The sequence below is a fragment of the Centruroides sculpturatus genome, unplaced genomic scaffold (assembly GCF_000671375.1).
Source record: "Centruroides sculpturatus isolate CEXI.00-Female unplaced genomic scaffold, Cexi_2.0 scaffold457, whole genome shotgun sequence".
Classification (NCBI taxonomy): domain Eukaryota; kingdom Metazoa; phylum Arthropoda; class Arachnida; order Scorpiones; family Buthidae; genus Centruroides; species Centruroides sculpturatus.
In genome coordinates this window covers 140,368-165,652 of record NW_019385803.1, presented here as the reverse complement: position 1 = coordinate 165,652, position 25,285 = coordinate 140,368, and the positions used below count along the sequence as shown (strand labels likewise).

The following is a 25,285-nucleotide window of genomic DNA, read 5'->3' as shown; positions in this document are numbered from 1 at the left end:
TCACTAATTTCTAGCCTTATTCCTAACCGACGCTCCACAGTGTACCCGAGGAAGGCCTATTAACAAGGCCGAAAACGTTTGTACTCCTGTTAATAAGGCTAGAAATTAGTGAGAAAGGTTTTGTGCTGATAATTTTTCACTATATTAAATTTCCACAATATTCTAAAATTTATAATTGATAAAATTTATTTTTGTTACAGGAAGACAATAATAATAAAAATTTTTTAAATATTGTTTTAATCTTATAAGCTTTTAATTAATATTATCTAAAAGAAATGACACTCCAAAACTCTTTAAATACTACTTTTTGGTATTAAGTAGACTTTATATCAATAATTTTAAAATTAAATTTATTATTTGATATAATGTAGATTACATCAAATATAAGTCAAATTAAAACTATAAAACTGAATTAGACAAATGTGTCATTATAAATAGTTTTAAGTGGGAAAAAAATTTTGAGTGATGTTGTGTTTAAATTCTTTGATATCATTGGATATTTTATTTTAATATATAATAATATATAATAAATTATTTTGTTACCAGTTTATAATCAAGCAAATGTAATTAAAATTAAATGCTATCATTGTATTTCATATGTATTTATTCAATTTCATAACACAGTATGATCAAATATAATTGATTAAATACTACATATCATAAAATTATTTTAGATACATACACAGTATTAATTTGGAATAAACTAATGCTTCTTTTTCATGACTTACAATTTATATTGAAATTAATGCAAATAGAATACATGAAATAACAAATTAAATCATTCTTAGACAAACAAGCTGTTCACACGAAAACTTTTACCTTCTTGAAAATAAATATTTTTTGTAATTTATTGATGATAAATCTTAAGCTATTTTTTTACGAATCAGTTTTCTTCTAGTTTAATTTTTTCTCTTCAACAGCTAATTTAATACATATAAAAATACAATATAAAAACAAAATTAGCTTTTAATATCAATATATATGGAATCTTATGTTTGCACAATCTCTTATTTTTTTTATAAATTATTCTCATTAAATTAAAAGACATCAAAACTCGAGCAAGTAATTATTCTAAACAATTTTGTTGTACTACCTGATTATGTATAATAATTAATATTTTTCAATTTAAAATAAAATCTGTTTATAAAAATGTTTACTTTTCTAAAATTAAACTTGCACAAATATCTATTCTTAACTATACCTTGGTCCAGATCTGCCATTTAACTGGCATGTATCAACCCTTTTTCTTGGAGGATCAACTGAAAATTAAATGATATAAAAATAATTATAAATTTTATATGTTTTCCATCCAAGTATTTAAATTTTCTTTATACATTTCCTCACCTGATTCTGAGCGATTTCGAAATATTAAATCTGTTTCATCCTCATAACAAGGTCGTCTTCTTTTCCTATCTAACAATAGGAAATAAATCACTTTTTCTGTATTGTGGCTGGAAACAAAAATTTTGAAGTTTATAAGTGAATGTTTTAAAATACTCAAATTAAAACTCTTAGAGCATTTTAAATGTTATAATAGATTAAATTTTATAATTTTTTTTCTGGATTTTTCATAAGAAACCTCTAACAATTAAATATGAAGACAGAAATACATGTGGTAACATTTGATAAAAATTAAAAAATAAATAATTATATTTTGTTAAATTTTAAAAGTTGCTTTATAAATCACACCATGTACTAAGTAGTTCTTGAATTAATTTATCCTTTTCTTTAAAGCATCCTAAAGATGTCATACTGGATAAGACATCAGGATCCAAATCATCAACAGATGGTATGATATGGGTCTATAAAATAAATTTTTTAAATTCAGTTAATTAAATTTCTTTTCATTTAAAACAAATTACAATAAATCACCTGAACAGCTTCCTTCATTGGCAATTCCAATTCTAATTCAGTCTTGCTACCACTAAAATTTAATTTAAAATAAATCTTAATCCTTTTTGTTTGTTTTCAAATTATTCATTATTTATATTACTTACGCTGTAACCCAAGGATGACGGGTAACTTCAGCTAACTAAAAGTAAAATAATTCTAAATATAAAATGTTTTCACAAAAAATTTTTATATATAAAATATAGAAATAAGAAATGTCAAACAAATATTTTTAAATGAAGAATAATAATAAAAATTTTAAAAATGTAAGTAAGTTACAAAAATACTATTTTGTTATTTATACTTTTAATTTAAATATAAAATAATGGAAATAATTTAGATATATTTTTGGTTAGAAAATTATAGAGCAATTTTTTGTAACAGCCTATTCTGTCCTAATACTTTTATTAACATCCCTAATGTAAGCTTATTTCAACTTAATTCTACATATCATAAAAGGAGTTTAACTAACATAATGAACTAACTCAGAAGTGTTAATTAATGCAATTTAACAGTGGATGAAGTTAAAAGAATGCAAATGTCCCTCTAGGGTCAAATTTATTAATAATTTATAATTATTATTGCCAAATTATAAGCCCAATGTTATATGGTAGTTGAAGTAGTGTGAATGCTAATGTTTTTGACCCAGTTAATGAGTCATTCTCAGGAATAGACAATTGAAAGTGAAATGCTAGTGTTGGAAGGAAAGAACAAATGAATAGATTCCAATAGAATAAACAAGTGTGAGAGATGGACTATGCCTTTAGTAGTTGATGTGAAAGAGTAAAGAGATATTGCCAGGCAGAGGGAGGGAGACCTTGTTCCTTCTGTTTATACACATGAAATAGTTATAAATTTTGTACCTCTATAATGCTGGCTTGAGATGGTTCAGATGATTTTGGCAACCAGTCAATCTACCTTTTTGCCAGGAAGTTGTGTGTAGGAAGCTAAAAATTTAGTGGCCTCTCCTCAGGCTCTTTCATATTTATGTTCAGAGAGCTTCTGATCAAGGAATCTTTAAATGTATCTGACATATGCCATGTTGATGCCACACTTGTCACTTATGGACAGGATAATGTATACTCCACACACCTTCTGACATTAACATTCCACTTTTGACTGTCCATTCAAGGATGGTCTGTAAACTGGGTCAAAAACATTAGTGTTTTTTTTAAACTTCATCCATTGTTAAAGGTGCTTTAATTAATTCAGATTAAAAGATTAACCTTTTAATTCAACCAAATACAAAGTTCAACCACAAAAATTTTACTTGATATAATCAAAATAAAGAGAAATGAAAATTAGATGTAACTTCAGAATATGCTATAGATATACTTTAGAACAAAAAGCAAATCTTTGGTTGTCAATTTCCAAAAGAAAGCAAAAATCTGAGAATTGAATAAAATTGAGTCCAACATAAGCAGAAAAGTTCAATTACTGTCATTTACTCTTCATCACATTCCCTTTTTCATTGAAAAACTGCTTGAAAATTTCAAAGGTGGCTGTTGACTAGTTTCTGCCATTTTTTCAACAGGAAGTATTCCAACTGCTCTTCAGTATGTGAACACCATCTAGAAATGTTACACTTCAAAATTCACAACATAGTCTTGATTGAATTGAGATCAGGAATACAAGTTAGCCACTGTAAAGTCAGAATTTTGTTTTCATATAATTAAATCAGTGATTTTGTCTTTGTGTAATAGAGTTGTCTTGCTGAAAAATGCACACATGCTGGGGAAACAACAAGCATTCAGATGTCAGAAATTCAATTTACAAAATTTTAACATAATTATTAGCTCTGATAGTGCCATGGCACATACATAAACAACTGACACTATGAGTTGACATACAGCCCCAAACCATTACTGAATTTGTTTTTGAATTCTGAAACTACATTGTTTTTGAATAGCTCTTTGATACGATAATGGTTGTCAGCTTCACCTTTCTGTCAGATCACTCTTCAATCAACCAAACAATATGATATTCAGAATACCAATTCATCCAACCAAATCACATATTTCCACTTTTGTAGATCCCACTTCAGTTGGATTCTTCCAATATTTTGAACTAAATTTAACATTGTTAGGTACAGTTTTTGCTTAGGATAATACAGGCAAAATTGAATTAGGCTAGCTATCAATGCACTATGTTTAGGAATGCTTATGTAAAACATTTTCCTTATCTATTCATTCAGTTATTTCTGTAACAAAGATGTTACAGAAATAACTGAATTTGATGATATAGTGTCTTAGCAGATGTCTCTATTGAGGTATCAGTAAGCAAGAACTTTCATCTTGTCAGTGTCACAAGACCCATCATTACATAATGTTGTATAATTAGGCATATGGCACTTTAAAAGATGGACATCTGATACAATTTTGCACTCAGAATATCCCTAATGATGTTTCTCAATGATTAGTTTGCAAACTTCCTCATTTACCTCTTGGCATTTTGTACAATTTGTTATTTTTTTTAAATATTCTGGTCAGTACTGCCCCACACCCCTATTTTACACAAGTCTTATTTTTCAGTCTGAAATAAGTCTTAATACTTATTTCAGGCAGGTCAATATGTACTGATTTCAGACACTGGTTGAACCTTTCTCACATGTGTTGGGCTCAGTTTTATTCAGTTCTTTGATTTCTGTTTTCTTTCAAGAATTAACTTTTTATGTAAAAACAAAGCTTTGGTTAAAGCTTTGTTTTTACATAAAAAGTATATACATGTATATTTATTTATTCTAGTTACATCTTATTTTCACTTCTTTATTTTGATTATATTGAATAAAATTTGTATGGCTGAACTTAAGTGATTTTGTACTTTAACAAATGTTTTTGATTTAAAATTTTTAAAAACAATTTTTAAGTCATTTTTAAAATAGTCATCATATCAAATAAAAAATAAATACAGCATATAGCATATGTATTGTCTCAATCACACCAGATTTCACATCATTATGTTACTGCTCCAACATTTTACTAATTTAAGAAAGAACAACAAAAGTAGATGCAAATCTTTTGTTAAAATGACATTTTTTTGTGGGCTCTTGCCAGGTGTCTGATTTGTTCTGTCCTCAATTAGATAAATAAAATCCCCAATAAAAATATTTTACTGGCTGCTGCATATCTGCATCTTGTCAACTCTGCCTTGTCCCTCTGACCATCTGAGAGGGGAATGTTTACAAGTTAATAGAAAAAGCTACAGGAAAGGGAGAAAAGGTTCAAAAACCAGATGTAATTTTTGAGTCAATCACTATTTCTCAATATATGAGAACATGTTCTATCTTCCTTGCAGTATTCCTTTTGTTTTAAATAAAGCAGTAGCGAAGTTTGTTTGCTAACTTCTTTTCCTCCTTTATGTGCCATAATGTGTATTTGATCAGCAACCTGTTGTTTGATAAGTTCAAGTGTTGTTTGTGGGATAAGGTTGTTGTATATAATTGTTCTTTTTTGATCGACTACCCTTTGTTCAGTGACAGTGAGGTGAGGATATTGTTGTGTGAATCTATGGTGTAGTTGTTGTCTGTATGCTGTCATGTTTGTTTCAAGTTTTGTGATTGCATAGTAAGTACGGATGATAAACTCGTTCATTTCTGTTGTCCATTTCATCCGTTGGCGTGGTTTTCCAGCCTTTGTGGTCTGTGGATGCATTGCCACAGAAACACCAAGGCTAGGTTGATTCCTCACATCTGTTGAGGGCATTGCAGTAGCCATGCTTGGGCTGACGCTGCTTTCGCCACCGGTAACCAAGGGAGACTGCGGCCTATTTTACGAACGTGAGCCTCTGCCTAACCCACAAATGCGGATCTTGGTAACCCAGGCAACGTCCGAGCCAGTATCACACTTTTATCTGGTTACTACCATGATAATTATCTCCACAGAATGTGGGTGTGGTCACTCTTAGCTTCATTTTTCCCCATAGACCTTACTGGCATGGGTGTCCCTACCAGGAGCATGTGCTCCAGCTTGCATTGCTCTATGGTTCAGTAAAATTACTGGGCTCTCCCACCATTACCAGGTGGTGACCATGGGAGAGTTATTATTATTATTATTATGTTATTTTAAGCATTACAAAAAAAAAAAAATTTCAAAGAATTGAAATATTGAAATTATTCAAAAAAATTATCTGAAAATAAACTCAAAGTAATTGTAGAAATAATTAACAGTTTTTCACAAATTAATTTCATTTTTGAAAGAATTTCAAAAGTGAAACTTAAAAACTATTTGTCCAATCAAATGTTTTAAATTTAAATTTATATAATTTTTTAGAATTTCTTCCATATTTCTTTATTTTTCTATAAAAAAAATTATCTAAAGCAATATAGAATAAAACTAATTTAATATATAGATATTACTTATAGATATTAGTGTAAAAGATATTTTATATAAACTTACTGTTAATCTTTTTTCTGTGTTTACTTCTATCATGCCTCTTAACAATTCTTGGCATTCTGGAGGCACAAAATGGGGAATATGAAAAACACCACGTTTTACTTTTTCTAACAATTGTCGCAAGTTGTCATCATCAAATGGTAAGGCACCCTATCATAATAATAGTTTTCATTATGGAAATTTTTGAGAAAAACATACATCATCATTAACACATTTAAATAACTTTTTTTCAAATGATATTTCAATCTCTCAATAATTTTCTTACCATTAACTTGTCTAATACTAAATAATAAATTTCATACATTAATACATTTATAATAATCTAAAATAAATAAAAGAATGCTTATTGATAAACAATTGTTATTATGCTTTTCTAAAAATCCAAAAGTTTATAAAACTTAAAAGATTAAATTCCTGAAGGTATTAATCTAAATAGAAATCATATAAAAGCTACTTCAAGAATGGAAATCAATTATATATATATGAAGTCCTCAAGGACATAGTGCTAAACCTCAGAATCACATTTCTGAAGTATTTGAGATTGAATGTGAAAAAAATCATGACATCATATGACAAGGTTTATGTCAATATTTTTGCTCTCCAAACTTTGCCTACAGATGTGGCTGTCATCTCATGCTCAAAACAGAAAAAAGATTACAATTGCTGATAAAAAAATCCCACAAGAAAGATTTCACAGGTCAAGATACTGTGGAATAAAACTACATGTCTGCAAGGACTTTTGCAATTTTCATATCATTGCTTATTGAAAACAAAAAAAAATATTGTCTAGAAAATACTTTATATTTTTATTTAATCCTTCTGCTTACATTATTTTATTTTGGGGGGGGCGCTTTTGACAGTGCTGGCTATTTGTGTATTTTTTTACAACTTACTGTTACAAACTACAATTCAATTGTTTGCTATTAATTGACTTTAATGAGGATGTCTTTTTCTACTGTGATAGTTTCTTTTTTAATTTTGTTCTTTTTGCTTGTTATTGGAGGAGTTGAAATTAACCCAGGTCCAATGTCACCAGAAGAGAGACCCTTAAAACGTGCATACCTGACCTTGAAAGGCTGATACAGGGCATGCCAACTATGCAAAAGGAGTATTACAGATGGATTGCCTCTTGCAAGCTTACAAACCGAAGGGATTCTACGCAAGTACGCTACTTTAAAGAAGACCTGTCACGCGCAATTAAATGGTTGCGCGATAATAATATTACGGTCATCAAAGCTGATAAGACCAAAATGTTGGTCTTAATGAAAAGGAACACGTATGAGAAGGAGATGCAAGAATACATTAAGGATACGAGATGCGTCGTACAACCAAACAACGTTATTGACAAACTACACAATAAGATCAAACGCTTCTCTAACTCTAAACTGGCTTCTACGTTAGGAATGCGGGATATTGTAATGGACGCACCTGATACACCCAAACTTTTCGCGTTTGCTAAAACGCATAAGCAGGGCCACAAATTGAGACCTGTGGTAGATAAGGCCACGGCCCCCACTCGCAAGTTGGAAGCATTCATGCACGATCTTATCTCTCCTAAGTTACAGGATTACCAATACACAATCTCCAATCTGGTTGAATTAATAGCTTGCCTCAAAAACTCCGAAAAGCCTGCGTACATCTCTGTTATGGATTTCCGTGCTTTATATCCTTCCATCCAATTACTACCATGTTTTTGCGCACTCAGGGATTTTCTATTCCGTAACGTTTATAACCAGGAGTTACACCAGCAAGTACTTGAACTAGCACATTTGATCTGCTACAGCTCTATTTTTCAATTTGGTGGAACCACATATGCACAGGGCAGAGGAGTGCCTATGGGAAGTGCAGTCTCAGGCGACATTTGTGAACTGGTAATAAGACAGCTGGAAGATAAAACAATTCCTAGTTTCTCCCACAACATCTTAGTATACAAGCGATACATAGACGACATCATTATTTTGTGGAAAAACGACCCAGACATCACCCACTTTATTAATCAGATGAACGACAATCCGTATGGCCTTACCATAGAGCTGGAACAACATAGTGATAAGGATGTACATTTTCTTGATTTGAGCATTACGTTTGGAGGAGACACCTTGGAAACTTCTGTATACCGCAAAGCTTGTCACTTCCCAATGTATATCCCAGCGAACTCCTGTGACCCATTCAGATATAAAATGGCGGCCTTTAAAGCACTGATTAAGAGGGCCCACACCCATTCTTCAACTCAGGAGGCATTAGTTCAAGAATTGAACTATATACTTAACATCGCCGGTCAGCAGGGATTCTATAACATGGTCCATAAGTTAGCCCGACATTACAGCGTCGGCCTACCACCGCCACAGACGGGGAATAGTATAGAACAAGACCTACCCATCACAATAGTCACATACAACCCCTTCCTCGTATCCTTATACCAAAAAATCGCTAAAAAACAAGGATTACGACTGTCGTTCAGAAGATGTCCGTCTATGTTTAAGCTTTTACGCAATGAAAAAGATAAACCTAAGGAGGATAAGCTGCCAGGGGTATACGCTGTTCCCCTCGTGGACCACAGATTTGAGAGACAACTTATCTACATTGGTGCTACTAAGCGTTCGATCGGTGTCCGATGGGCGGAACACAAAAGTGACATCATCCACAACAGAGCTACTACTTCGTTATCCACGTATGCTTCGGACCCGGAAATTTCGGTAGACTTTGATAACGCTAAACTCCTCATTACCACTAAATTTACGGATCACATCAAATGGTTGGAACAAATGGAGATCTGCAAGGCATACAAAACGGCTGAACCTATTAACTCGAGGGATGAAATTACCCTATCCCTTGCATGGCAGGCTCTAATACAGAAAGAAGATACGCATTAATAATGCGTTTCATAAATAGGATATAAACATCGTGCATTGGAATTTTTTATACCGAACATTTTTATTTTTTATTATATTTATTTACGGAATTCGGGAATGCACGTGATTCACATTAACGTTGAATTTTGACTTTTGAAATGTTGTTCGGAAGAATAATTTTTCGAATATCGCTATTTACGGGTCTTCGTTCATAGTTATTCTATAGATGAAATGCTGCTTGAGAAAGATCCTAGGGAAAGAACCAAAAACATTCGCAGTACATTTTACGATTATTTAATACCGGTTATTGGTTTTAATAAGTGATATTTTTTTTTTTTTTGATGATTTGTCATATAGATCAAGACTAAGGCATAGAAAATTGTTGCCTTTTTTTGCAGAAGCTAAAACTTTGAATAAAAAAGTATTTCTGAAATCCAACTGCCTGACAGTTGATGGTGACAAATTCACTTTCAATTTAGAAAGTGAATTTGTCACCAGTTTCAATTTAGAAACAAATGAATTACAGATTGATACTTTTTTAGACAAATCCAGCCAAATGGGTTAAGTGGAACAATTGCTAAAGAGAGAAATAAAACTTTAGTAATGAGAATATTGTCTTGGAATTGTCAAGAAATGCTGGACTTGACAGTGAATGACCAAGAGTTTATATATTTATTGCTAAATTATGATTTAGTTGGTTTTACTGAGACTTGGTCAACTAACTCTTATAAACCGGTACTTTCTTTGTTGAACCCAGATTTGTTTTTATATGAACAATTTGCTAGAAAACCAATTGGTTCCGGTCATCCATATGGTATTCTCATTCTTGCAGTTTCCCAAAAATTAGGTTCTTTGAAAATGTTGTTTAACTCTGACAATCTAATAGTGATTAGATTTAATTATAAGAAAAATTTTTGTTCACCTAGTTATAGTTTGATAATTGTTCTTGTTTATTTGAGAATAAATCTTTATAATGTACTGTTAAAAAAATGAAAGACTTGTTGATTCATTTCTCTGAGGATGATATAGTTATTTTGGAAGACATGAATGCTAGAATAGGCAAGGAACTAGATAATTTTTATGCTGGGAGTAATACTAATGTTTTAAATTCTTGAAGATCAAATGATTTAATAAATCAAAAAGGAAAAAGTTTTTTACAATTGATTAAGTCGTACAAATTGTATATTTTAAATGGTCAATGCGTGTTATGTTCGTGGAAATAACGATAACTCGTAAACATATATAACTAGCTTTATTAACATAAACGTAACTATGAGTGAACAACGTATCATCATGTCCAGGTCTAGGGGTTACAAAAAACTAAAGACAGCTCGTTGAGACAAAGAACACACACGAGGTTGGAGGTGTGAGGTGACCTAAGTAGGTCAAGAGGCAATTCCCGGTAGCGGTCATCCCCTGGCGGTTTACATACATAACAATTCTCCCACACTTAATAAAATGTTATTTAAATTTGTTCGTTTAGAGATTTAGGCGTTGTACTGGATTCTGTATTCGTGTTGATCTTCGAGGTTCCGACTCATTTCCATTTGTTATCGTTCGGCTAGATTCTCCCTCTTTCTCTGGGGGCTGGTCTGAAGTTGTTTTTGTCATTGTCTCCTTTTTGTTGCGTAATGTCATTACAGTTCCTTCGTCGTAGCTAATTGTGCTAGGGTGTGTACTAGCGCTAGCTGAGGATAAGTCCCTATTGTTTACTGTGTCGTTGCACTTGTCAATTTTCTTTTTGTTGAAGTCGAATCCTATCTGGACGGGAGTTGTCTGTTTGTTAATTTCACACAGACGTAGTTGATCATAATGCCTTTTTATTACGTATCCATCGTCGAGTTCAATTAAGTAGTGTACACGACCTAGTCGTTCAGCTACGATACCATATTTCCAAGGACCGGAAGTTGTGTAATTTCGGGATTGTACACGATCTCCCACACGATAAAATTTGTAGAATTTCGGTTGTTCGGTTATGTTCTTTTCGGAAGCTTGTGCCTGGGGTTTGAGCAAATCTAATTTTGTTCTTATTGTATGTCCTAATAGATTTTCTGCTGGACTTTTCCCGTTAGATAAGGGAGTCGCTCTATATCGGAATAATAGTTCATGAAGCTTCTGATGTAAGGTACCAGTTTCATGCTTCATACATTTGAGGTGTGTTTTTAAGGTGTGGCAGTATCTTTCAGCCTGGCCATTTGTGGCTGGGTGTCCCGGTGCTATTAGACTTTGACGGATTCCGTTTCTCGAACAAAACTCTTGAAATTCTTGTGACTTAAAAATGCTTGCATTATCACTTACTAAGATCTCAGGTAGACCAAATCGAGCAAAGATTTCACGTAGAAAATGAATTGTGATTGATGTGTCTGGTGTTTTCTTTGTATAGAACAGCGGTCGGGGAACTTTTTTAATCATTACCCCAAAATATTTTTGTGTAAGTTGATATTACCCCATGGCGAAGAGCAAAAAAAAAAACGAAATCGCCTCTTTTTAGCATCTTTCATATTATAGCCTCCCATGATAATTTTTAAAAGAAAACAATAACTAAAAACTTAATTTAAACATCATTTATTCAATTTATCAATGTAATACCAAGTAATACATAACGGTAATAATAGTAATATAAGTAATATACAGTTGAGGAAAAAAAAATTCGCCCCCACAGAAAATATAAGTAAATGATAATTTCTTGTTATTTTGTAATTCATANCGCTCTCTGACTCGTCTATGTATTTGTATCTTGACGGCATGGCACGGACTGAGCAGGTAGCCAGGGCTGTGCTTTACTGCGCAAAGATATAACTCGAGCACACTCTTGTGGTGGGGAGTGAGATGGTGTGGCCTGCATATGTCGCTAAATTGTTTAAGTTGAAAACAATACTAACAGGTTTATAAAATAGCAAATTAAAAATATACACTTTTTACTCACAAAAGTTTCATTTTTACCCCATTTGGGGTAATTTACCCCGGTTCCCCGACCGCTGGTATAGAATATTTCCGGCCACTTCGATTTGGCATCAACGACAATGAAGAAATAATGATTTATAAATGGTCCTGCGTAATCGATGTGTATGCGTTGCCAGTTTCTTGTAGGTGTTTCCCATTTGTGTATTGGAGCTTTTGTTGGGTTTTTCTTAATGTCACAGCATTCTTTGCAACTTTTAACCATATTCTCGATATCAGAGTCAATATTACGCCAGTAACAGTAGTTTCGGACTAGGGCCTTCATTCGAACAATTCCTATGTGTGTAGAGTGTAGCTCTTGTAGTACTGCTGGCTGTAAACTTCTTGGGACGATTACGCAGTGTCCTCTAAACAGAATGCCGTTGTGTGTGGATATTTCTGGGTCGTACATTTGGCCATTGACAATGTCGTTTTGATCTGTGATAGTTCCTTGTCAATTGATGATTCTCTTTGAATGTCTTTGGCCGTGATAGTTCCGGTTGAGATATGTTTTACAACAGTGTCATGATAAGTATAATCGTGGTCTTTTGTTAGGGCTTCTTTCCCTGTTTCTACTTTTGTTGACGAAATGTTGTTGGCCTTAGTTGTATGGCTGAGTTCATTGATGTCAATCTTTAAACTCCAGATCCAATCTCTTCCTACTATTGCATTTTTTTGAAAGGGAACGACATACAAGTCCTCTATACTGTAGTTGCCACCATGTTTAGTTTTTACTTTTGCTACTCCTAAGGGTTTGAAAATATCACCTGTGTAATTTTGAAAGGTCACTTCCGTTTTCGCTATGGGTGCGTTTAATTGTAAACGATTGAATTCGTCGATACTGATGATAGTGACGCAACTGCCAGTGTCACATTCAAAACAAACTTTTGTGCCGTTAACGTAGATTTCTGTGAGGAGTCTGTCATCAGTTCCCGTTGTATTAACAAATACATCTAGAACGCTGTTTATATCAAAGTCAATTACGTGTTCGTGATTAATATTGTGGACGTTATGATTCCTGTTGATTGTTGACGTTTGTTTCCTTAGGGATGATATGCAAACTTTCCCCGTGTGACCTTTTTTATGACATCGTTCACATTTCAGCCGGTCTTTGATTCTACAGTTTGTTGATTTATGGTTGTTTTTTCCGCAATGTAGGCATAGTCCTTCTAAATGGAGTTCGTGGAGGTTAAGTGGCTCTCCGCTGCGACTTTCTATTCGGCTCCTGTTACGATTTGACGGTTGTGTTTGAAGATGTGAGCATTGTTTTGTTTGAGTATTTTTGATAATCTTATGAACAAAGTGGTTACTTTTATATACTTCGTCGTTTTCTATTTTAGAAGCTTCTATGGCTAATGCAATTTCTAGCGTCTGTTCGAAGGTTAGGTCGGTTTGTTGTAAAATTTTCTCACGGATGTCGGAATCTTGTAAGCCACGTATGAATTGTACTCTTAACATTAGATCTATGACGGATTTTATACAGTCTGCATTGTTACAACTAGACTTGAAATCTGCGCTTTTCGAGAGTTGTTTTAACGAAGTCACGTAATTTGAGATGGACTCACCATTATGTTGTTCTCTGGACAAGAATTTGTGCTGTTCTGTTAGGATATTTCGTTTGGGTGTTAGGTGATTTTGTAGTAACTTCATTAATTCGGCAAATGTTCGCTTCGAGGGTATTTCTGGTGCCGTTAGGTTGGTCAATAACTGATAATGTTTCGGTCCAAGACAATTGATTAATATCATTACTTTAGCTTCTTCGGTAATGGCATCTGTTCCGGTCAGTCCTTTGATTTTGAAAAAGTTATCCAGTTGTTGGGAATAGTTTTCAAAGGTCTCGGACGTTTCGTCGTAAGTTTCGAAGGTTAGGGCTTGCGTTTGGAGGACTTGTTGAACTGATAGTTCTGGTTGCGTCTCCACCGATTGACTCTGTAATTTCTTGACGAACACATTTAGCATTGAAATTAATTCTGTGAGTTCACTCATTTTATCCTTTTTGTCCTTGTTGCCAATTGTATTCTTATCACCAATTCGTTGCCAATTTTACCTTCATCGTCAATTTTATTCTCGTCGCCAATTGTTATGTTCGTGGAAATAACGATAACTCATAAACATATATAACTAGCTTTATTAACATAAACGTAACTATGAGTGAACAACGTATCATCGTGTCCAGATCTAGGGGTTACAAAAAACTAAAGTCAGCTCGTTGAGATAAAGAACACACACGAAATCGGAGGTGTGGGGTGACCTAAGTAGGTCAAGGGGCAATTCCCGGTAGCGGTCATCCCATGGCGGTTTACATACATAACAATATGCCTCAGACTACCCGGCTAAATTTAATTTTCTTTCAACAGTCAGTCTATCTGTTATAGATCTAATAACAGTAAATGTAAATTTATTAGACAGATTACTGGATTTTAAAGTTCTTGATATTTTCAATTCTAATAATTTTCCAATTTCAATATCATTTGAATTTATGTCGAATAGTGTACTGACTCTGAAACTTCCAAAAATTCACTACATATAAAAACAAGAAAGATCAGATGACTATTTATCTTTGATCAGCTTGCTATATATTACAGTTAAAGAGACCTTTCTGTTGGATGTGCAGAATTTACTATGATAAACTATTGAAGACTTTGTTGACTTCAGCTTTACAATATGGAATGATCAAGAAAAATATTTCTTTATCACCATTTGAAAAACAATGGTTTGATCCTCAGTGCCTATGTTTAAAGAAAACAAAGAACCAAGTACTATGAATGTTTCGTAAAAACAAAACTAGAAATCTATTGGATGAATACTGTAAATTAAATAAAAGTTACAAGTCATTATGTAAGACAAAGAAAAAGTTATTTTTGGCTTAAATAAACTCATTATTATTAAAGACAAAAAATACTAGTGATTTTTGGTCACTAGTTAATAAATTTCAAATTAAAAAACTGTGAAAATGCTTTATCCCCCTTGGATTGGTTGAATTATTTGCAAGACTATTTTGCCAGACCAAATACAGTAATTTATATTGATATAATGATTTAAGTTTAGTAATAATGTTTCTCTTTTGGATGATCTTATCTATTTGAGTGAATTGGAAACTGCAAATCAGAAAATTAAAATCATCTAAGGCCCCAGGTCTTGATAATACAAGGAACAAAATGATAAAATACCTTTCTACAGAAATATTACTAGATGTGACTCGCGGATTTTTATGGGCTTTTTAAAAATCCAAATTTTCTGTTAATTGTCTTTGGAAAAAACCCGAAGAATTTGAACTAGATCGGATTTCACCGATTGTATAACGACTAGCTGAGGAAGTTTACAGTTAGGTGTGAAGAATGCACCGTCATCATCAACAAAAGTCAATCATGTGACAGTTTTCCCATGCTAATGATATAAAAGCTCGAATCTCCGGAAGCTCAGGGTGATTCGTCATAGGAAGTTATACTTTGTGATAGTGCCCACCTCGACTCCCGAACCTCCATACAGCAGACTTGATCCAGCTACAGAGAGAGGACATTGGCAAGAAGACACAGAAGACACTACACCCTTCCATACAGACAACATTCGCCAACTCTCTCTTCCACCGAGAGGTATTTAGGGGCTAAAATTTGTAAAAGCGCTCTCTCTCAAACTAGAAATTAGGTCAGCGACATAGCTACGAAATTCGTCGCCAATTTCTGTAAGTATTTTAATATAACCGCATTTAACCTTAGTAGTAAGTTCATCTCTTGTAAAGTTAGATTTAGTTATTCAATAAATGCTTTGTTATTTTGTTAACCTGTCTCCTGTCAATTAAGGACGCCTGCCAACTTACCGAGGCACTCCCCACTTGATTTGCCCTCCTAGCCATCCAACGACCCCGAGATCGGGTTTTACCAGCCTGTGCAGAGTACGTGGTCAATTGGGACCAAACAGTGACCCACTGCTTATCTCACATAGATATATTGGATATGTTTAACTCTTTTTGGTCTAGTTGTTCTTTTCTTTTATCTTAAAAACAAATTGTCTTGAGAATGATTTATAAGAGGGGAAGTAGGCAGACATCAACTAATTATAGACCAATTGCTTTAATTAGTGTATTTAGAAAGGTTTTTTCAACTATTATGGCAAATCGTCTCCAGAATTGGATGAATGAGTTTAATATTGTTACACCTCTCCAAGGAGCATTTGTTAAAAATAGAGGCATTGAATATAATTTGTTTATTTTGACTAGTCTTTTCAAATATCACTTTCAAGGAAATGAGGGAAACTCTATACTGCTTTTATTGATCTCAAGAAAGCTTTTGATACAGTCAATCATGATTTGTTATGGTATAAGCTTAGGAGCATTGGTCTTTCTGCATTGTTTGTCAACTTACTTAAGAGTCTGTTTTCTAATACCAGATATCATATAGAAACTTTTTCATTTTGTACTGATTAGGTTAAGTCTAATAGAGGGCTACCTCAAGGAGAACCACTAAGTCCTACCCTTTTTATTTTGCAATACTGTTCAACCCTTTACTAACACCAGAAGTTTGCTACACTTACAATCAAAAATGGAGCCTGTTACCGGCGTGTATTTTATAAAAATTGTCCCACAAACGTTTTTGAACTTTATGAAGTTCTTCTTCAGGTGGAAATGGAATACTTGAGAAAAATAGAACAGGAGATTTCAAATAGAAAAATTTGCCGAATTCTGCTCTGATGGACATGCACCATTGTGCGTGGGTGTCAATTATTATCGATACTTGTCTAAGAGGAGTTGCCAGGCTGGTGATAGGTTGAGCTCTTCTTTTTGGTTGATGCATGTATTAGTATGGCTCATTTTATAAATAGCCATAGCTTCTAACCATTTTATGTGCTCTGGGTGGGGCGTGGTTGTGGTGATTTTAGTTTGTCGAGTTCTGCCTCAATGTCCTGGTCTGATGCATAAATACTTAGGACTGTAGTGAGCCTTCCGTGTTGTACATCAGCTTGGTGTTCCCTTAATTTGGTCTTTAATGAGTGCTTAGTAGAACCAATACAGATGAGTTCTTTTTGCCATCTGTTATCTACTAGAGGGATAGAGTATACACCATACATTCTGTTGAGATCTGGGGGGGTCTTTCCCGTTTTTTAGGATGTCTGCCTTTCTGTAGGCCTCTTCTATAGATTATTTGTATTTGTTGTTTCTTGGCTATTTCTCTATATATTTCTCTAACATATGGGTTGAAGGTGACAGGGAGTCTTGTTTGTTCGTTCTGGGTGGTGGTATCCTTTGTCTGTGCTGTGGATGTGCTCTTTTGACGATGTTGCCTGCTTATACGCTGTATTAAGAAAGGGTACCCATGCTCAGCTGCAACTATAAGATAAGCCAATTCTGTGTTTAGAGCTTGCTTTGTAGAGGAGTGGGAGATTGCTCTTTTTACTAAGGTTTTGAATGCAGATATTTTATATGAGAACGGGTCACATAATCCCCTAGGTATGTATATTGGCGTTGCAGTAGATTTCAGTAGACTGACATTTGGATGTTTGAGGCTTCTACTTTGATGGCTATATTGAGGAAGTGTGCTTCCATGCTGCTTGATTGCTCTATATTTATAACTAGGCCATAGGGGTTGTCGTTTATAGCCTGCAGAAAGGCTGTTATGTCAGGCATCTTCTTCCATAAGACAAGGATATCGTCTATGTATCTTCTATAGAGCAGAAGGATAAACATTGAGATGATTTTATTCTCCATTTGCCTGACGACTAACTTAGAGGTCTCTTGACACTGGGATACCCATGGGGATGCCTCTTTTTTGCTTATATACTGTGCCTTTGAAGGTTAAGATGGGCCATTTTGAGTATATGGTGGTGCAGTGCTTGATCTTGAATATAATCCAATTAGAAATCCCTGAGGAAGCAAAAAGCAGCTGGGAGCTTTACTGAAGGGTATAGTGACTTGAAATCTAGGACTGTGATGACCTTTGGAGACTCTGGGAGATCTTTAAGCAGATGTATGAGGTTTTCTGAATTTTCAATGGTGTAAGGATAATCCTCTAAGCTTGGTGAAAGAAGGCTGTGGGCAGCCTTTTCTAGTTTCCTTGTAGGTGCTCTTGCTTTGTCAACTATTGGATGGAGTTGTTGGCCAGGTTTATGAGTTTTAGCATATGCAAAGAGCTTAGGAGTGTCGAATGAGTCAACTATTATGTCTTGTAAGGCCAGACATTTTGCTAACTTTGAGTTCGCAAAGCATTTCACGTTTCATTATATTCTCTAGCTTATCTACACAGTCTCTGTTTTCTTTATCACACTGTGTGATATTGATGTAGTCTCTTAGTCCTATTTGGTATGCACCCCTTTTCATAATGACTAAGGATTTCGATTTATCAGCTCTGGTGAGGACAATATCGTTTATTTTCATCCATTTGCTGGTTAGTCAAAGTTTTGTTCTTAATGCCACCATTTCTGGGTGTTCTTTGACTCATGATTTTCAGTGCAGCTACCCATCTATAATATTCCTTTTGTTTGTCGGATAGGTTCTCTGACAAACATGCGCCATTGTGCGCATGTCCATCGAAGTGGAATTCAGCAAATTTTTCTATTTGAAATCTCCTGTTCTATTTTCTCAAGTATTCCATTTCTACCTGAAGAACGAACTTCATAAAGTTCAAAAACATTTGTGGGATGATCTTTTATAGAATACATGCCGGTAATAGGTTCGATTTTTTATTTTGTTTTTGAACGATCTTCCTAACCCTCTGAGAGGTCAAAGTTCTATGATAGCATTGTCTTCTCATGTCGAAATTAACTGTCTTCTTTATGCTGATGATATCATTCTCTTGGCTAATTCAGCTTCTTCACTTAGAAAAAGACAATCTCACTTGGAGATATTGTGAAGATAATCAATTGAAAATTAATTCAGAAAAGACAAAGCTTATGATTTTTCATAGAGGTAGAAAACTTAAAAAAACAGATAATTTCAGTTTAGAAAATCATAAACTGGAAATTGTATTAAATTTTAAATATCTAGGTACAGGTAGGCTTCCTACAATGCGGTACCTTTACAACGCGTTTTCACTCCAACACGGTTGAAAAAATGCAGAAATTTTCTTACAACACGGTACTTTTACAACGCAGTTTACGGTATTTAGAAACGAATTATCTTCACATAACAGAAAAATCACAACGGATCACGTGTATGAGCTGCAGTTCGGCATACAGAGCATACAGTCTTTGAAAACAGCTGTTTGTGGACGTTGGCATGTTATTCTCTTGAAAGTTTCAGGGGAAGACCGGTTTCTAGACAGATGTGCATCAGTTATCGTAAACACTTAAATATATCACTGAATTTTCGATAATTTATATTCTTTCAATACATGGGGACCGCAAAAATGGTCTAAAATACAGTATAAACTCCTATTGGGTGTATATTTTTAACAACATAGTGAAAGGAAGTTATTTTTTTGCAATTTTTACTGTCCACAAAACTAATTGAAAAAATTTTAGCCATAACAATGCCGAATGAAAAGAAAAGACCGTCGTTATAAAGGAAATTTATAACTCTTCAAACAAAGATAGAAATTTTGGATCGAATTAAAAATCAAGAGCGTATAGCTGATATCGGTATGCATTTTAATTTAAATGAGTCGACAATTCTGTCGGGAGAAAAGATCAGAAATTTGGTCGCATCAGGATCATCTATTCTTGCGAAAAATGTTGCTTGTCCGAGAGCACCTATAATAGAAAAAATGGAACAAGCACTAATATTATGGGTAGAAGATATGAACAAGAAAAGGTTGTCTTTAAATAAAACTGCACTTAAACACAAAGCCTTAAAAATATTTGATTATTTAAAACAAATGGGACAGTTGTCAGCTGGTGAAACCAGTGTTAAATTCGTGGCTAGCAATGGCTGGTTTGAAAAATTCAAAAAATGCCATTCAAACGCCAAGTTTTTCACTTTTTAGAACCGAATCCCAGTTTTTGTATTAAGTTGGTGTCTCCTATAATGCGATTTCCCACAACGCGGTATTTTCAAGGAACGTATCTACTGCGTTGTAGGAGGCCTACCTGTATTTATTTTTCTTCACATGGCACATTCTCCTATCATTTAAAAAAGGTTTACTTGCTGCAAGATCTAAAATCTCCAATCTCATCAAGTTACTTATTAAAATTAAAACATCTTCATTAAGTAATTACTTTAAATTATTTGATTCTTTGACTGGACCAAGTACGTTTTATGCTTTTCTGGTTTGGGGCAGTCTTTTAGTAGACAAATTTGAACCAATATAGTTATTCTATTTTAAGCAGGTGTTCCATATTAATAGATTGTCTCAGGACCTGCAGTGAGAATCAAATTGGGAAAAGCTCCCCTTGCTATTGGACTGCCAATAAAATTGTTTAGATTTTGGAGAAAACTTATTGACTTACCAAATGATAACTATCAAAAGGTGATATACATAAGACTTTCACAGATAGATGGTAATTCTTTTTTGAAGTCATGGCCTGCTATTGCTAAAGGATTACTAAATAATATTGGATTGTTCTCTAGTTATATGTATTTAAGTGAAACTTTGTTCTTTTTGGATTGTGATCAATGACTAAGACTTATATTGGCTAAAAGATATCACGTACCTCAGAAAAACCTTTAACAGATGCAAAATAAAATTTAATACTACAAACGTTTTCAGACCCCTCCTGGGTCCTTCTTCAGGTAAAAAAATCGTTTGAAATGTTATTAAATATGAAAAAGCATTTGTTTGGAACGATTTTTAAATACAGAAATATAGAAAGGAATCACGTGATCACTAGCTCCAAACGTCAAATCTTCTACCTCACGTTGAGAATTATTTAAATGTTTCCTTTTTTTTAAAGATTTTACGAAGATCTTTGTTGTTAAGCATAACAAACATATCACATAAATATAGACTACCTCCCTTTTTTTTACTTCCCTTCTTTTAGGTCACTTAATCCTCCTGCTGTATTAGGGCCTGCCATGCCAAAGAGAGATCTCATCTCTGGAATTAATGGGTGAAGAAGTGCTGTATGCTTTGTATATCTCTATCTGTTCCAACCATTTGAGATGGTCTAAATATGAGGAGGTGATAATTAACTTAGCATTTGAAAAGTCTGCTACTATCTCTGGATCAGATGCGTAAGTGGATAAGGACGTGGAACATTTATTATGTTGAATGTCACACAAGTGTTCTTTCAACCTGATCCCAACAGCATGTTTCGTTGAGCCTATGTAAATTAAGTCCTTGCCAAAATGGTGGTCCCTAAGTGGCACTCTATATATCCCTGGCAGTCTTTCTTCCTTAGATTTGCCCTTTCCATTGCATAGAATATCAAATATAGATGGACATCTTCTGAAGGCTAGGGAGATACCCCTCTGCCTTGCGATTCTACTATGTAATGATTTCAATAGTGGGTTGTAGGTAATTGACACCCTCTGCTTATCCTCCTCCTGATTGTCATTTATTGAATTAACTCTTTTAGAAGGAGCCATTATTCCCCTTAACCGTTGCGACATTTTTTGTATGATGTTATGGTAGCCATGGTGTTTGGCCACTTCGCATAGGTATTGCAGCTCCTTTTCTAAAGCCCCTTGAGTAGAGGAGTGTGAGTGCGCCCTTTTAACTAGGGCCCTAAATGCCGCCATCTTGTATTGGACAAGGTCACAAGAGTCTGCCGGGATATATGTTGGATAGTCTGATGGTTTGCGGTACACTGAGGTGTGTATGATCGGTCCTCCAAAATCAATATTCAAATCCAGAAAATGCACAGATGAGTCGCTGTGCTGCTTGACCTCAAGGGTCAGACCGTAGGGGTTGTTGTTCATTTGACCCAAATATCAGGTGATGTTCAGAGAGTCTCTCCGGAGAATGATGATGTCGTCAACATATCGTTTGTAAATTATGATGTTTTGGAGGAAATTGGGAAGTATTGTATTCTCCAATTGTCTGATTACTAACTCACAAAGGTCCCCAGAGACAGAACTGCCCGTGGGGACCCCTTTACCCTGCTTGTACGTAACTCTGCCGAATTGAAAGATCGAGCTGTAACAAATCAAGTGGGACAACTCTAAAATTTGTTGATGGAACTCTTCATTGCATAAGATTGTAAACAGTAAGTCTCTGATGTTGCAGAAACAAGGAAGAATCTCGATTGAAGGGTACAGTGATTGGAAATCCAGGACCGTGATAAAGCTAGGATGTTCAGTGTCCTTGAGGAGCTCTGCTAATTCCACTGGAGACCGAGCTCTTCTAATTCCACTAGAGACCGTGTATCTGTATCCTTCTAAATGTGGCACGATCATTTTGTGCAAAGCGACTTCTAACTTGCGTGTAGGGTCTTGGCCTTATCCACAACCGGTCTGAATTTTTGGCCTTGTTTGTGAATTTTTGCAAATGCAAATAACTTGGGGGTGTCTGGTGCATCCATGATGATATTCCGCATACCTAATCTTGATGCTAACTTTGTGTTGGAGAATCATTTAACCCTATGCAACTTTAATAAATGTTCCACATCTTTATCCACTTACGCATCTGATCCAGAGATAGTAGCAGACTTTTCAAATGCTAAGTTAATTATCACCTCCTCATATTTAGACCATCTCAAATGGTTGGAACAGATAGAGATATACAAGGCATACAGCACTTCTTCACCCATTAATTCCAGAGATGAGATCTCTCTTTCTTTGGCATGGCAGGCCCTAATACAGCAGGAGGATTAAGTGAATCATAAACCGAAAAAAAGGAAAGTAAAAAAAAAGGGGTAGTCTGTATTTATGTGATATATTTGTTATGCTTAACAACAAAGATCTTCGTAAAATCTTTAAAAAAAGGGATACATTTAAATAATTCTCAACGTGAGGTAGAAGATTTGACGTTTGGAGCTAGTGATCACGTGATTCCTTTCTATATTTCCGTATTTAAAAATCGTTCCAAACAAATGTTTTTTCATATTTAATAACATTTCAAATGATTTTTTTACCTGAAGAAGGACCCAGGAGCGGTCTGAAAACGTTTGTAGTATTAAATTTTATTTCGCATTAGATAAAGGTTTTTCTGAGGTACGTGATGTTTAGTTATTTCCAATGTGCAGTTGTTTGTTATTATGGCTAAAAGATGTTCATCATTTGAGTGAAAAAGGTTGAAACAGTGAAATTTTTCTTAATGGAACATGGAGTCCAGCATCTTATTTATTGTCTAATTTGAGTTATAAAATAGTCATTTGCTGCACAATTTAGATTAAATAGGTTTTCGATAAACCTAAATGGTAAAATAATTAATGTCTTATGTGACTCCAAATGCTCTTTTTATGAAACGACTGCAGTGGATATGAGAAAACACTTTCTTGAATCTTGCAATATAGTGGGTGATCGGTTAATGAACAGATCAGATAACGAACACTTTTACGAAAGATTTTTATGATTGTACAACAAACACTTTACTGAACAAACATAAAAAGAAGAGACAGAAAATAACAAATACCGATTGATTTTCCCTTGTTTTCAGGTAACAATTCAAAACCTTTCGGAGCGTGGGAGACATCAACATTGACTCTCAACCCGATATCGATCGGATAGTGTTTTCCCGAACTTTGAAACTCTCCACTGTAATTCCAGCTTTTTGTTTACTTTTATAACAAATAATTTTTTTATAGTCTTCGTAAGACTGTTGGGCACTCCATAAGTTTTGCATCAATTTTTATTTTCTAAAGGTGAGAGTTTAACTGTCCTATTAGGTATTCGTTAATGTTTTAACATCAAAATTTCAAATTACATTTGGGCCTCACATTTATATAATTCTTTCATGCACTAGTTGATTTCTGTTCTCTGAATTTTTGTGAGTGCTTTTCTGAACTTTTTATTTCAAACAGAAAGTGATAATATTATGGAGCATAAAAAGAGTGGAGTGTCAAGAACTGTGCTCACCATAGAAACCAAGCAAGAGATAATAGCCAAAGTAGAGAGTGGGTAGAAGATGTCTGTTGTTGCTAGGCAGTATGGCTTGAACAGGTCTACAGTAGGCACAATCTTAGCTAAGAAAGATATAATCAAGAAGACAAAGTGATAAAGGAGTAATGAAAATCACATCTGAGAAACAAAGATGTTCCATCCATGAAAAAATGGAGAGATTGCTTTTAATTTCGATAAAAGAAAGGGAAACGAAAAAAATGTAACTAGTACGACTATCATTCAAGAGAAAGCTAAAGAAATTTTTGAAGAACTGAAGAAACAAACTCCACATTCATTACATGAGGTGATAGAATTCAAAGCTACTACTGGATGGTTTTCAAAGTTTAGAAGGAGTTAAACATTAAATATGTGGTAATTCATGATGAGTCTGCTAGTGCAGATAAAGAAGAAGCTGAGAAGTTCTGTTTCAAATTTGAAGAATTCATTAAAAAAGAAGGATATTGTCCACAACAAATTTTCAATTGTGATGAAACTGGTTTATTTTAGAAGCCATGCCGAACCATATCTACATTACGAAAGAAGAGAAAAATATTCCTGAGCATAAACCCATGAAAGACCGATTGACGTTACTTTTGGGAGCTAATGCTAGTGGTGATATGAAGCTTATCCCGCTTCTTGTCTATCACTCTGAGAACCCTAGAGCATTAAAAAAATTCCATAATTAAACAAAAACTGCCAGTGATGTGGAGATCCAATAAAAGGGCATGGGTCACACAGGCTCTTTTCAGAAAATGGCTGTTTAAAGTTTGTGCTCCAAACATCAAAGATTACCTTCAGACCAATGAATTGCCATTAAAAGCACTGTTGCTATTGGACAATGCACCAGAACACCCAAAAGACCTTGAAGATAATTTGCTGGAAGACTTTTCCTGGCTGACAGTTCAGTTTCTACCTCCGAATACCACTTTGTTGATTGAACCAATGCATCAAGAGGTTATTGCAGGTTTCATGAAATTGTACATTTCAGCACTGTTTTGTCGGTGTTTTGAAGCATGTCAGTTCTCCTCAATGATGACATTAAAAACGTTTTGGAAAGAAAAATTTGATATTCTTGAAGCTATATGGCTCATTCAAAAGCCATGGTCGAAAGTCACTCAATGACAGTTGAATTCTGTTTGGCGAAAGCTGTGTCCCTCCTGCATTCAGGGAGAGAGATATGATGTCCCTGAAATTTTGGATGAAACTGTAACAACTGCTAGAGATCTGGAATTGGAAGTGAATAAAGATGACATTGAAAATGATCTGACGACAGAAGAACTCCAAGAATGCTTAAATTAAGAACA

General features: G+C 34.3%; 3 protein-coding genes across 9 annotated transcripts in view; all 3 read right to left on the bottom strand.

Moving 5' to 3' along the window:
• Positions 1 to 25,285, bottom strand: part of LOC111642225 (serine/threonine-protein kinase BRSK2-like) — a 159,449-nt gene that overhangs the window by 52,175 nt on the left and 81,989 nt on the right. For all 7 annotated transcript variants that reach the window (XM_023388531.1, XM_023388532.1, XM_023388536.1 and 4 more), the window contains exons 7-12: positions 6,285 to 6,431; positions 1,998 to 2,032; positions 1,873 to 1,924; positions 1,690 to 1,802; positions 1,345 to 1,451; positions 1,202 to 1,259 (exon numbers count right to left, since the gene is read on the bottom strand). In XM_023388531.1, coding sequence (XP_023244299.1) covers positions 1,202 to 1,259; positions 1,345 to 1,451; positions 1,690 to 1,802; positions 1,873 to 1,924; positions 1,998 to 2,032; positions 6,285 to 6,431 — 512 coding nt within the window. The remainder of the gene's footprint in view (positions 1 to 1,201; positions 1,260 to 1,344; positions 1,452 to 1,689; positions 1,803 to 1,872; positions 1,925 to 1,997; positions 2,033 to 6,284; positions 6,432 to 25,285) is intronic.
• On the bottom strand, positions 9,724 to 11,610 carry LOC111642228 (uncharacterized protein K02A2.6-like). The gene has a single exon (XM_023388539.1). The coding sequence runs from the start codon at positions 11,543 to 11,545 to the stop codon at positions 10,613 to 10,615; it is 933 nt and encodes a 310-aa protein (XP_023244307.1). The 5' UTR covers positions 11,546 to 11,610; the 3' UTR covers positions 9,724 to 10,612.
• Positions 11,849 to 16,732, bottom strand: LOC111642227. Its single transcript, XM_023388538.1, has one exon. It carries the CDS (start codon positions 14,057 to 14,059, stop codon positions 12,428 to 12,430), a length of 1,632 nt encoding a protein of 543 aa, XP_023244306.1. The 5' UTR covers positions 14,060 to 16,732; the 3' UTR covers positions 11,849 to 12,427.

Excerpts from the sequence above, each read along its gene's own strand:
- LOC111642228 (XM_023388539.1), bottom strand. The coding sequence starts at position 11,545 with ATGATTAAAAAAGTTCCCCGACCGCTGTTCTATACAAAGAAAACACCA.
- LOC111642227 (XM_023388538.1), bottom strand. The coding sequence starts at position 14,059 with ATGAGTGAACTCACAGAATTAATTTCAATGCTAAATGTGTTCGTCAAG.